The sequence below is a fragment of the Typopeltis vanoorti genome, chromosome 23 (assembly GCF_054136105.1).
Source record: "Typopeltis vanoorti isolate ZY-2024b chromosome 23, IOZ_Tvanoo_1.0, whole genome shotgun sequence".
Lineage (NCBI taxonomy): Eukaryota > Metazoa > Arthropoda > Arachnida > Uropygi > Thelyphonidae > Typopeltis > Typopeltis vanoorti.
In genome coordinates this window covers 45,346,477-45,360,486 of record NC_143571.1, presented here as the reverse complement: position 1 = coordinate 45,360,486, position 14,010 = coordinate 45,346,477, and the positions used below count along the sequence as shown (strand labels likewise).

The following is a 14,010-nucleotide window of genomic DNA, read 5'->3' as shown; positions in this document are numbered from 1 at the left end:
TGGCAGTTTCTCCCGCATGGAGCATGCGTTATGCGAAATAGCTGTTTTGGCATCTTTGTGCTGAATTTGCACCTTACTGGAACTGACGCTATGCTCTGAGGAACTACCAATTCCCTTGCACATTCTTCTATGCACAAGTGGCCATCACATCTAGTTCTCGTATTAATATTCTGCAATATCCTAAGTATCTCTAGTTCATCTACCTAATTTTTTACATCAGCCTCTACTAAATTTTTTACTGCAATATATCTACTTGGATGGTACGCCCTTGAATAGTGATTACTATTTAAATCAACTCTATTTAGTGTATTCCTTTTAACTCCTTATGTGGAGGAATAATGACTTGTCAAAGTCGTCCTTCCACAGCCATTTCATTTCAAAAAGTGAAAAGAAGTTGTGTGTGTTTGTAGTTTTCTTTCACAATATAGTTTTTTCTTTTTACGATATCAGTCATCTTTCTCATTTGTGATTTTTACTCTGCACATGTGACTGCCAATCACCTTTTTTTTTTGTTATATACATCATGCATAGATTTTTTTCTTTTTCATAAAAACTAAACTAAAATAAATCTGCTAATCCTTATACGGCAAGCCCATTTAGCCTAAACTAACTTTTTGCAACCTGGAGGAAGTCACCTTCACCATGTATACCCCCCCTTCCCTGATTTTTAGTTCATGCTTAGTTCTGCTACTCATTACTGATTTATCATTCTAATCACATGTATTCAGCCTGACAGTGCATCCTTTTATTATCAATGACCATTTCTATGCACTGCTAACCTTTTTTCCCTTTCAGATTTTAATCCCAGGCACTGCAGTAACATGGCTCCTGAGCTAATTATAACCACTTGCTCTGTAATTCCACTTATATCTCTCTTTAACTTAAAATTCCAAGTTTGGCAAGGTTTGATCAAGATCTCATGATTACTCCCAAATTGGAGGCAACGTGGCTACTTTAATTGTTGAAAATCTTTTTCTACCATAAGACAGATCCAGCATTCTCAAATATCGTCTCGTCTTACGCTGGTGGCTTATCCTACGGAATTTCAGAACATGAGTAGCTACATTCAGCATTTTTTGATCATTCTCCCACTTATGAGTGCACATGTGTGCAGATATGCACTCAATTACGTATCCATAAAACTTCTAATTTCCCTGCATAGCTTATTTCTCATAGAAAATACTCCCCCCCCCCCACAGCTAACTCCAAATCCTTTCAAGTGCAATTCATCACTCATACACTTTTTCATCCATGAAATTTATTCTACATATCCACAAATTATACCATTCATCCTGGTACAATTTGTAAATTTGCAATCCTGGCCTTTCATCTCAACTCGACTCTATCGTCGTAGATACATTTTTTTTTTTTTTTAATTCTTCCACTCTTGTCTTTCGCATATTCAAAACAACGAAAAGTACACATAAACTTAAATGGATGTAAACCAAACAGTGTAGCGATTAAGAGTTAACTGGATTGTTACAATTTCAGTTACCGGCAGATGGCAGCTTTGAGTTGTCATCATGTGTTACTTGCCGATTTGTTGCGATACTGAGTTAGTTTACGTTATACTTATTACTGTACTTTTAATTTTTGCATTACTTTGAACATTATTTTTTTAGCTAATTTTTGCATCACATTTGTAAAAAATAAGCTATGTGTTGATTATCTGTTAGTTGTGTAACAGTCACTGAGGTGTTTTTATACAATTCTAAGTTATGTCTGCGGTGGGTGATAACGAATATCCTCCTTTGAAAAACAATCTTTTAATTAGAGCTGCTCTGGGAGAACCTACTGAACGTGTTCCTGTGTGGGTCATGCGGCAAGCTGGTAGATATCTACCTGAATTTCAAGAAATTAGGAAGCAGCATGATTTTTTCTCTATCTGTCAGACACCGAAGCTGTCGTGTCAAGTAACACTTCAGCCTGTTGAACGCTTTAATCTTGATGCAGCAATTATATTTTCAGATATTTTGGTGATACCACAAGCTCTTGGAATGACAGTGCACATGAAACAAGAAAAAGGACCTGTTTTTCCCGAACCTATGAAAACACCTGCTGACATGAATAAATTAGTGACTATGGATATAAATAAACGGTTAGGATATGTATTCGATGCAATCACTCTGACAAGACATAAGTTACAAGGACGTGTCCCACTTATTGGATTTTCTGGAGGACCATGGACACTTATGGGTTACATGATTGAGGGCAGTGGTTCAAAAACGATGTCTAAAGCAAAAAAGTGGCTTTATCAATGGCCAGAAGCTAGTCATGATTTGCTGACTATTTTAACTGAAGTTATTATTAATTACCTTGTAGAACAGGTTAAATCAGGTGCTCAAGTATTACAGGTTTTTGAATCAAATGCAGGTTTTTTAGGAGCACATATGTTTAACACATTTGTATTGCCCTATATTGTCCAGATTCAAGAAAAGGTTCATAAAACATTAAGGGAGCAAGGATTTAATAAAGTACCAATGATTATATTTGCAAAGGATGCCCATTATGCTTTGGATACACTAGGTGATTCTGGATATGATGTTATTGGATTAGACTGGACAGTACCACCACAAAAAGCAAGAAGTGTTATTACTAGAACTGTCTCACTCCAGGGAAACATGGATCCATGTGCTCTTTATGCTTCACCATCTTCTATAGAAAATACTGTAAAGGAAATGTTAATGGAATTTGGTACCCAGAAGTACATTGCAAATTTAGGTCATGGAATCTATCCTGATACTGATCCAGATCATATGGCTGTTTTTGTGAATTCAGTTCATAAATATTCAGAGATAATTAATAATCAATTGATACAAAAATAATACAATTTTTAATTTTAATGCAAAGTTTTAGGTATGTCCAGTAATCTTGGGGGATAGGGGAAAGGAAAATAATATGTGGACAAGCCCCAACTTGCTATAAAAATATTCTGTATAATTATTTTATTTTATTTATTAATAATAATAATACTTTTTTTTTTACAATTTATCATGCTGAAATGGAGTTATTTTTGTTATGTTTTAAATATATATATTGTTATATAACATAAAATCAAGGCTTAATGGGAAAAAAAAAAACTAATGAGAAAAAAATGCATATTAGGAATTATACTTATTTGCTATTTGTGGTCTTAGTTTCATATCAAGACAGAATGAATAATTAAAAATAAAATAAAAGGTATGCAGAGTAGGTATTACAATAATGAGAAAGTATAGACATAAATAAAGGAGAATAATTGAATATGTCAGTTTATGTTTAACTTGAAATAATTATCATTTGGAAAAGTTATTTGAGCAAGGCACAGAGAAAAAAAAACTTTGTTTCTATTGACTGTTTGTATTAGAAAAGCAAAGCATATTACTTCTCTAATACAAAGAGACAATGCAGATTGTCTTGTAAGTCAAGCAAATTACATTTTCCGCCTCACTAGATTGATCATGAAAGCTATGCTCATTGCTATAAAAATGTTTTCCAGCTTTTGAATACCATGATGTTATAAGCTACAAATAATAACATATTTAATATTTAATTTTGTTATGGGTAATCCCACTCTCAGAATGTTCTAAAATATTTATGCTGGATAATCTTTCACATATCTAGGAAGCACATTGAGTCAAAATGGTCATTCAAAAACCGACATTAAATACCGGATTGCTAAGGCAACCGTGGCCCTACAGAAGTTAAAACCATTGTGGGGAGATAACAGAATAGCAATCACAACCTGACTAAGACTAATAGGCACCTTGGTGAATTCTATCGTATTGTATGGTTGTGAGGCCTGGACTTTATTGAGGGAAGATGAGAGGAGACTCCTGTCTTTTGAAATGAAAACTTACAGAATACTTTTGAGAATTCCCTATACTGCTCACGAAACCAATGAAAATGTCTGAAAACTGATTGATTCAATAGACAGGAGAAGAAGGGAAAATATTCTGACAGTCATCAGAAAAAGACAGATGAAATGGCTCAGACATGTGGAGAGGGCTAATGGCATTCCAAAGCAAACACTAGAAGGAATCGTTCTGGGACCAAGGGTTAGGGGCCGACCTCGATTAAAATAGACTGATAATATCGAAAAATGGACAAATTCCTCCCTTTCTCAACTGACATCAAGAACAAGCGACTGAGATGATTGGAGGAGGCTAACAAAGAATATCACCTACCAGCCATGAATGACCCAACGGTCCATTTGGGACTACAGGAGAGAAGAGAATCTTTCGCGAGGTGTTGAAAATCATCTAACTTTAAATTTTTCAGGAAATGACAATGTATACTAAAATATTAATTAAAACACTTTAATCAATACCTTCCTGTATTTTAGCAATGTTCCACTGCCATCTTCTGGGAACATAAGACTATGATATGTGCATGCAGGCACTAACAACGAGCAAATGAGGCTGAAGAAATCAACTGAAGTTAGTCCTAAGGGTGCCCTATAGAACCAACTTCAGTTCTGCTTCAGCTCACTGAAGCTCATTTGCTCACTGTTAGTGCCTGCATGCACATATCATAGTCTTATATTCCCAGAAGATGGCAATGTAACATTGCCGAAATATATAAAGGTATTGATAATTAATATTTAATATGATAATTAAGATTTTAGTATACGTTGTCATTTCCTGAAAAATTTAAAGTCGTGTATAAGTTCATCTACAAGAAATGAAAATCATTTACCTCTTAAAAATGTTCGCAAACATACATGTTGAAGTGGTAATTAAACTCAATGGCTGCTAGTTGAAAGGCAGACATGTTAGACACTTGGCAAGCCAAGAGTGCACTGATTTATTATAAATGATTCTTAGGAGTCCTCTTTAAAGTAACTCCTAAAAATGCTGTTGGAGTAGGAATTGAAGCTATTTCACTAATGTCAGCATACTAGGAATTTGGCCTTCATCTAAACATCAACCAGTAGTTTGCTAACCCATAATTTGACTTATAATTGGAGTTTAGATTAGAGCAGAAAGGCAAAACCAGAATTTTATAGTCTTCAATTAGGAATTCTTAAATTCCTAATTTAAGAGTAAATATTCTGGTAGTTATTTTATATTTTAGGCCAAACTATTTTAGCCATTCCCAGGTCATTGTTATTTATATCTATATGCAATAAATATAGGCATGCTGATATTTTCCAGTCTTCTTATTAATTATATTGTAGCTAATGACTGAATAGCTAGTTAATTCCTATCTGGAGCTGATTGGTCTGCATCTACTAAAATAAATTCCTAATTTTGAGAAATACAGGGTAGGCTTTCCTGTCTTTCCAGTAACATCATAGAAACTTAAGGCTAAAGAGGTTTTTTGTTAATTCTACCTGAATAGTATCTTGTCTGTTAATTGCATTTTTTTGAATCATCTGTCTGTACTGTGGAATAAAGAAATTCAAGTTTCCAAGAGGCAAAAAGGAAAAGCTGTGCCACTTCTGTATGAGACTGGCTAATCATCTTTAACTGAAAAACCAGTATAAAGGTTCTCTGCATCTTAGATGGGATTGAAAACCCACGTCTTTCCAAGCAAAGGCATCATTCATTGTATAGAATTATGAACCCATACTACCATGTTAGAGCTTACTTTAATCAGAATTAAATAGCAGTGTTTTGACCTTTACATCAAGGTCATCATCAGGAACAAGCTACATCAGAATACAGTGAGCCTACAATATAGCTGTTTTGGTAAACCATTAACCCTAGCTTGACCTATATATGTATATTGACTCTGATATAAAGATCGAAATGAGTGTAATGATATTCTAATAAAAGTAAGTGCTCTAACACAGTAGTTCATATTCATAATTCTACACATTGAGTGCTGATCACCATGCAACTACAAAAGAATGAACAAAGGGTATCATATCGACATAAATGATGTGCACCACCACTGTTATCCAAAACAGAATTACAATCCTTTTCAGAACCCCAACCAACAACCTCAACAAACATTGTCCGCCTCGGCTGCCGAAACTACACATTACCCTTGTGGTTGTCTGTCATGTTGTCTGCAATGTCAGTTCTGATGAATAACACTTGTGTATTCATCAGAGCTGACATACCATGCCAGAGATTGCAAAACTTTGAATCTCCTATCTGATCGCCTTTGGCTCAAAATTTCACTATCAAACCAACCTGCCCTTTTCATATCATTCTCCAAACTCTCCATTAACCATTCTGACTTCATCTCTCTCTCTCTCTCTCTAAAGGTTGACTTTCTACAATGGAAATACTTAATAGTAAAGTCATCCCTCCAGTGGCATAGCTGGAGGGGACGGTCTGCCCCGGGCGACACTTTGAACCTTACCCTATACGTCGTTTTGACTTTTTGTAGTATTTTTGGTGTGTATTGAGAGCGGCGGCAAACTCAGGAACTGCCCCGGGCAGCAAATGTTCTAGCAGTGCCACTGCATCCCTCTTGGGAACATCAATGTCCACAACTCAAATTGGCTTAGCTTCTCCAGTTTTGCAGATAAAGCAGGCAGGGATGCTGAGGTATTTGCCATTAGCAAATGAGCTAACACAGATCATCAATCTGCCTACTAGAATGCCTGACAACTCCCTCCAATTTGCCAATACACTTGATTTCTTCATAGTAAGCTCTCATTCCAGGTATCCTGCAGATGTCAGCCCTCCTATTGGTAACTCAGATCACAATCTCATACAAGTCCCTTTTGCCACAGAACAACCTTCACTTACCAGGTATCAGTCTCATATCCTTTGGCACTGCAGAGGATCAAATTGGACGACCTCTGCAACTTCTATGCCACCTTCCCATGGTCCAAATACTGCTTTAGTTTTCTGGATCCAAACAACTGCTCAGAGTAACAGAAATCATCCTTATAGGAATGAAAGCCTTCATTCTTTATTCAACTCCAAATTCACAGCCACCATCTAAGCCTTGGTTCTCTAAAAAAGAGTGCAAATGCAGTAAAAGAAAAAATCTGCATACCACAAATGGCTCAAGACCAAAACTCTAGCTGCTCACTCTGCTTATACTGCTACTTGCAACATCTGTAAAAGAATCACCACCAAATCCAAATTGGACTTTAAAAGGGCCAAATGCTGCGAGCTTGCTTTCTGCCCAAATGGTAATTGCTCCTTTTGGCCCTTTGTCAAGGCCATTTGGTACAACTTTCATCAACTCAGGTTTCCACCATTCTTGCATCTGTATGGTACTTTGGTAAAGACATCTAAAGACAATGCCAACTTAGTGGCATCACTGTTCTCTTCCAATTCCTGCATTAATGATCTGGGCAAAGTTTCCTCCACTCCACCAAGAACTGCTTTCTCCATGTCACCCATAGTCTTCTGGTAGAAAGAAATCTGAAGAATCCTCAATAACCTGAATACAAACAAGGCATCTGGTCCTGATGGTATCCCACCTGTTGTTTTAAAAACTCGTGCCCCAGAACTAACAGCTATCCTATATCACCTTTTCGATCTATCCTATTTAAATGGCATTTATGCTACAGCATGGAAATAGGCTTATCCCAAAGAAAGGTGATAAAAGTCAATGAATGAACTACTTTCCAAATGATCTCACTTCTGTTCTCTTTAAAATTATGGAGAGGGTCATCAACATCCAACTCCTGAACCATCTAGAGACCTACCAACTAATCAGCGATCAGTAGTACAAATTATGCCGCTCACGATCTATGGCTAATCCTCTAGCGTTCACCACCTGCCTCTGGACTCAAGACATGGAAAAATTCAGAGAAACTCATGTGGTTACTCTCAACATTTCAAAGGCATTTGATCAGGTTTTGAACAGAGACCTTCTTAGCAAACTTCCATCCTATGGTCTCACACTCTGCAAATGGGTCACCATTCTCACTGGCTGCTCACTACATGTCATGGTGGACAGTTTCCTCTCCTTAGATTTCCCCCACCAATGCAGGAGTACCCTAGAGTTCCATTCTATCATTCACTCTCTCCTTTTGTACGTAAATGCTTGCTCTCACAGATATCCAATCCTGTACATAGCTTTGCCAATTACAGTACACCTGCTTTTCATTTAACAAACCTTGTAGTGCTCAAATATTAGAATATCCAAGATCCACCACAGCAAATAGCCTGAACTCCACTCTCAAAGAAAGAGCTTATATTGCACCCCCCCCCTCCATTATCTTCAGTGATCAGATTTCCCTTCTCGGACTGACCTATATCTCCATCTTTTCCTCACACAAACACGTTTCACTTATAGCTTCTGCAGTCAGATTGGTATGCTTTTTTGCACAAGACACTCTTCATACGTCTTCAGAACTGCTAAGTCTATCCAAATCCACCCAACCATTAAATATTGCTCCCATATTTGGGTGGTGTACCAAAATCCTTTCTAAGATTGCTCGATTCTATTCAGAATCGAGCAATGTTCCCTCTCCTCTCTCAAATATCCACTTCAATCCTCTGTTTCACAGATGTTCAGTTTTTGCCTTGTGCCTCTTCTACAGATGCTTACATGGACAGTGCTCTGTTGAATTGGCCACTATTATTCCTCAACTTTCCTTCAAAATCATTAGAACAAGAGCTACTGCTAACCAACACCATTTTACAGTTCATCTTGAAACTCACCAAACCAACTTCACCACCTCCTCTTTCATTCTATTTACTTTGGTTTTCTGAAACAGACACTTTCTCCAAAGAATAGACTTCAGCTGTTCAAACAAAATGTGAACAGATTCCTCCTTTCTTCTTATCCACACATGGCACTAATCTGCTATAGGTGTTGTGACATTTCATGTGTGATATATATAATATAAATTATTAGTAACTGAACTACAAAGGCTTAATTATGTTAGTCACAGCTCTTCCCTCCAGAGGGTTAACAATAGAAAATGACTTGTTGGACTGCACAAAATAGTAATGGTATATCACCCTCCCCTTTTTTTTTTCTCACAATTTTAGAGATGAGTGGTATCATAGAGGGCAAGAATAGCGAGAGAAATATGAATGAAAAAATGAGAGTGGAAAGGGTGAATGATTGTGAAGTTTTCGGAGATGGTATCAATTGGGAGAATGAATGGCAAACAAGAATGGCTGACTTGCAGAGAGAGATAGATGAGCTGAAAGAGCAGGTGGAATGTCTAGGGAATGAGATGAGAAGTGTAGAAGATGAGATTAGGCAAATGGAAGGGATGAATACAAGGCAAATCAGAGTAGGAGTGAGAGACAGTTATGGGAATGATAGAAGAGGAGAGAATAGGAACAGTAGAGGAGAGGGAATAGGAACAGTAGAAGAGAGGGAATGAGAGAGAGTTATGGGAATGGTAGAAGAGGAGAGAATAGAAACAGTAGAAGAGAGGGAATGAGAGTGTTATGGCAATGATAGGAGAGAATAGGAACAGTGGAAGAGAGGGAATGAGAGAGAGTTATGGGAATGATAGAAGGGGAGAGAATGGAAACAGTAGGAGAGAGGGAATGAGAAGAATGTGAGGGAGTGTTGGAGCCAGGGATACAGTGATGTCAGGAAGGCAGGTAAGTAGGGAAACACAAAGAAAAAGTGTTAGAGGGGAGAGAGTGAGGGATGCAGGTGAGCTATCGAGAAACAGGATGGTAAGAGGTGTAATGTATGGGAACTCAATGATCCGTGGTGTACAAGATAGGATGCGTGAAGAGTATTTGCCTGGAGGAACGATAGAAAGTGTGGCTATGGCAATTAAGAGGGGTGAAAGGGTGGATGAGATGATTGTGATAGGAACGAATGACTTGAGAGGCAATGTAAATTGGGCAGCGAGAGATATCAGATTCTTGCTTGAGATGGTACAAAAGAAAACAAAGAGGAAAGATGGTGTGCTTGTTGCCTAGGTATGATAGTGACGAGTTGAGCAGAAGAACAGTAATATTGAATAACATAATAGCTAGAATGTGTCAGAAGAGAGGATTGGAATAAATATGTGGATGCTTGGAGAGCATGTGAGGACAGAAAGGAATTGTATGCGAGAGACTGCTTTCATTTGAATGAGGAAGGATGTAGGCATCTAAAGAGATTGCTGTTCTGAACGAGTCGGTGTGTCAATGCAGAGAAACTAGAATACCCAGGGTGGATGGTAGCAGGGGTGGCCTCTTGTGGGAATGGGTACTTGGGAGAAGGGGGAACAACAACAGGTAATGCTCAGCCCAGTGGAGTCTAGAGGAGGATAATGCTAGGTATAGAAACAGTGGCATTTTTATGCTTTATACTAATGCCAGGAGTATTCGGAATAAAGGAGAGGAATTGATGGCACTGATAGCATCAGCCTGGCCAAGATTATTGGGATCACTGAGACGTGGTTGACAGAAGAAGATATAATAACAGGAATAGAAGTAGCAGGGTACAGCATTTTTTGGCAGGATAGGAAGGGAAAGTGTGGTGTAATGACTTATGTCCTCTAAGAGTGGAGGCTTTGGAAGGCAGAGACTAATGATTTTGAAAGCATATGGTGTGAGGTGGAGGTGGGCAAGACAGGATATTTAGTGGGGTATTGCTACAAACTAAGGAGCACAGAGGGTAGGGACCAGGAGATATTTAGGCAGCTGAGCTTGGCAAGTGTAAGGAGATTGATTGTTATAGGAGATTTTAACTACAGCAGTATAAATTGGAGAGAGGAAGATGCATGTAGCAATAAGGGAATGGAATTTCTAGAATTCTTGAGGGACAGATGTCTTAGGCAACATGTAATAGAGGGAACAAAAGGTTCAAGAGTTTTGAATTTGGTAATAGCATCAGAAGAGTTGATAAATAACTGAGATCTCTACCACCAGTTGGACCATGTGGTTTTGATTTGGAAGATGAATAGACATGCAGGAGTATCAAAGAGACGGGAACGTATGTGGAATTATAGCACAGGTCATTATAATAGTCTTAGATATGAACTTGGGAAAGTTTCATGGAGGGAGGCATTGGAAGGCCAGGATATCATCAGTGTTGGGAAATTGTGAAGGAATATTTGTTAGCAACAATAGTAAGCTGTATTCCACAAGTAAAGAAGCGGACACAATTTGGTATAAAGTGGATGACAAACAATATTAAACAGTAACTGCATGTGAAAAAGAGGCTATGGAAGAAATATAAGGAGACAGGTGAAGAGCAGATGCATGAAGAATATGAGAGACAGGCCAGGAGAGTGACTAGCATGGCAAGGAAGGCAAAACTGTAATATAAGAAGAGACTGGCCCAAAGATAAAAAAAAATGCTAAGGAATTTTTTAGCTATGTGGCCAGTAGGAGGAGAAATGATTGTGGAAGAATGACATTGTGGAATAGAGTAAATGATGCAGAGGACATAGTGGAATTGTTCAATGAACACTTTATTGGAGTATTTCATCCTGGAGAAATAGGTTTTAATACTAGAGGGATAGGGCAGGTTTGAGGTTAAGAGGTGCAGGTGGAGAGTGTGTTCCAAATACTGAGTACACTGGATGTCAGTAAAGGTGTGGGACTGGATGGTATTTCACCACGAGTTTTGAGAGAATGCGCTAAAGAACTGACAGCTCCTTTGACCTGGCTACAGGAAAGGTGCCCAGGGAATGGAAGGAAGGTGATAGTACCATTGCATAAGGGCAGTAGCAGACAGGAAGTGTCTAATTATAGGCCAGTTTGTGTCTCATCAGTAGTTGTAAAGATCTTGGAGAAATTAGTGAGGGACTGAATACAGCATTGGGCAGATGAGGGTAATGTTATCTGTGAGAGTCAACATGGATTTGTTAAGGGGTCTTGTTTTAGTAATATGCTAGACTTTTATAATAAAGTTACAAGAACATTAGATGAGGGAAAGGCATATACTGCAATTTTCTTAGACTTAGCAAAGGCATTTGACAGGGTGCCACATGATAAGCTGATATTTAAGTTGCAGCACATGGGTCTGGATGTCAGATTGGTTGTCTGATAGGTATCAGTGAGTTGTGTATGGTGGGACAGTTTCAAGGAGGCAGAAGGTTACAAGTGGGATCCCACAGGGCCCAGTACTGGGACCTACATTGTTTGACCTTTATATCAATGACATTGTCAGTGGATTGCAGGGGGATATTCAATTGTTTGCAGAAGATTTGAAGCTGTGAAGGGTTATTAGTAATAGTGCAGATGTGGTAGCCCTGCAGGAGGATTTGAATAAGCTAGACAGATGGGCAAATGAATGGGGGTATCAGTTAAATGCAGCAAAATGTAAGGTCTTGAGGTTTCGGACACTTCATACTCTATTGGAGGAGTTGTACTGGAGGAAGTAGGGAAGACAAGAGATCTGAGGTTGATGATTGATAGAAACCTGAAATTCAGGGGACATATTGCAAAGGTAGTGAAGGTAACCCAGAGGATTGCTGCAATACTGAGAAGGATGCTGACCTGCAGCAATAAAAGAGTCATCATTCCATTGTATAAGACCCTGATCATACCACATTTAGACTATTGTTCTCAGATTTGGTCGCCAGGATTTGAAGGTATAAATTATCCGTGGGAAGGGTACAGAGGCAGATAACAAAGATGATTTCAGGATTGTACAATGTTAGTTATGAGGATTGGATGAGGGAATGTGGGCTGCAGAGTTTGGTAGATAGAAGATGGAGATGTGGTGTGATTGTTACTTTTAAACTGTTGAGAGGTTGTTAAGGTGGTTGACACTGGGGAGTTCTTTCTTGGTTGAACAACAGGAAGGAGTGATGACAAGGGGCCATCCCTGGAAGTTACGAAAGGAAAGGAAACTGTAAGCAAGAGGGTGAGGAATGGTTTCTTTGCATGGAGGGTGGTTGAACCTTGGAATGCATTGCCTGATAGAGTGAGAATGGTCAATGAGCTTAAGGAGTGGTATGACAGACTGTGTTTCCTAGGAAGGACCTCCCGCGATGAGTCTTTTGACTCCATGGAGGCCTGAATAATAATAATTTAGTTGTTTCCCTCTTTAAATTTTCATCATTCTTGTTATTCACTTTCTAGAAAAAATGTTAAAAGAAATTACAACTTCAATATATTTTAAAATCTCTTTTTAAAATATTCTTATAAATATATTATTGGTATAATCATCAGTACTGCATGGAAAATAACTATTATTTTGCACAGTGTTTTGTTTCTAGTCTTTATAGTGTATTTACTACTTTCTCTTGCAGTTGTTCCAATTCCAATCAAAGTACATAAATCCATATTTAACATTTTTAACTAGCTTATTTTATTAGTCTTGCAAGAGATAGAGGTTCCAAAATTGTTTCGCTGCATAAAATAAGTGGATTGAGTTAGGATTCAGGATTGGGCTGATACCATCAGAATTCTATTATGATGGTTGACATGTTAAGGGAAAGTGGTATTTTAACAATATACTTACATATTACAACAGGGCAGCAAGTGCACTGGACTAGGAGAGATACAGATATATATTTAATTTTGTAAAGGGCTTTGACAGGTTGTCACATGACAAGTTATTATTTAAATTGGAGAGATGGTTGAATAACAGATTACTGAGTTTGCTGTCAGATACTGTACCAAATTAGATAGAAAATCTCTGAGATATTGCCTTCATATGCATCAGCAAGTTGTATATGGGGATCATATCTAAAAAGAGGAAAGTCACTAATGGTGTGCTGCTAGGGTCTATTTTAAGGCTATTCTTAACTTACATGATATCGGAAAGGCTTAAATGGAGATATTGTATTATTTGCACATGATACAAAGTTGCGGAGAGATAGGAGGAGGAATGAAACTTATGTGGCTGTCCAGGAAATTCGAATAAATTGAATGTTGCGAAGTATAATGCTTTGAAATTTGAAAGGTAAGGATGCGATCATGCATATTTATTCAGTTATGAATTTATTCAGGGATGTAGTGAAGGAGGTGAAGATAAGGGACTTGGGGATGATGATAAACAATAACCAGAAATTTGGAGTCACATTGTATGAATTGTGAGGGCACAATCCAGTTCTGTATTAACTACAGACAGGGCTTCAGAAATACAATTTAAATCTATCAGCTACAAAACAAATTTAGCTTGCCCAGGTTTATGTATATATATTGATCCCATACACGAGAGGTCAAGAAACCTATAAGCACATCAGTGCTGTGG

General features: G+C 37.9%; 1 protein-coding gene across 1 annotated transcript; it reads left to right on the top strand.

The window, feature by feature from the left end:
* The first annotated feature begins 1,526 nt into the window (after nucleotides 1-1,526).
* On the top strand, nucleotides 1,527-2,996 carry Urod (uroporphyrinogen decarboxylase). The gene has a single exon (XM_090412975.1). The coding sequence runs from the start codon at nucleotides 1,719-1,721 to the stop codon at nucleotides 2,823-2,825; it is 1,107 nt and encodes a 368-aa protein (XP_090269101.1). The 5' UTR covers nucleotides 1,527-1,718; the 3' UTR covers nucleotides 2,826-2,996.
* Nucleotides 2,997-14,010: the final 11,014 nt, after the last annotated feature.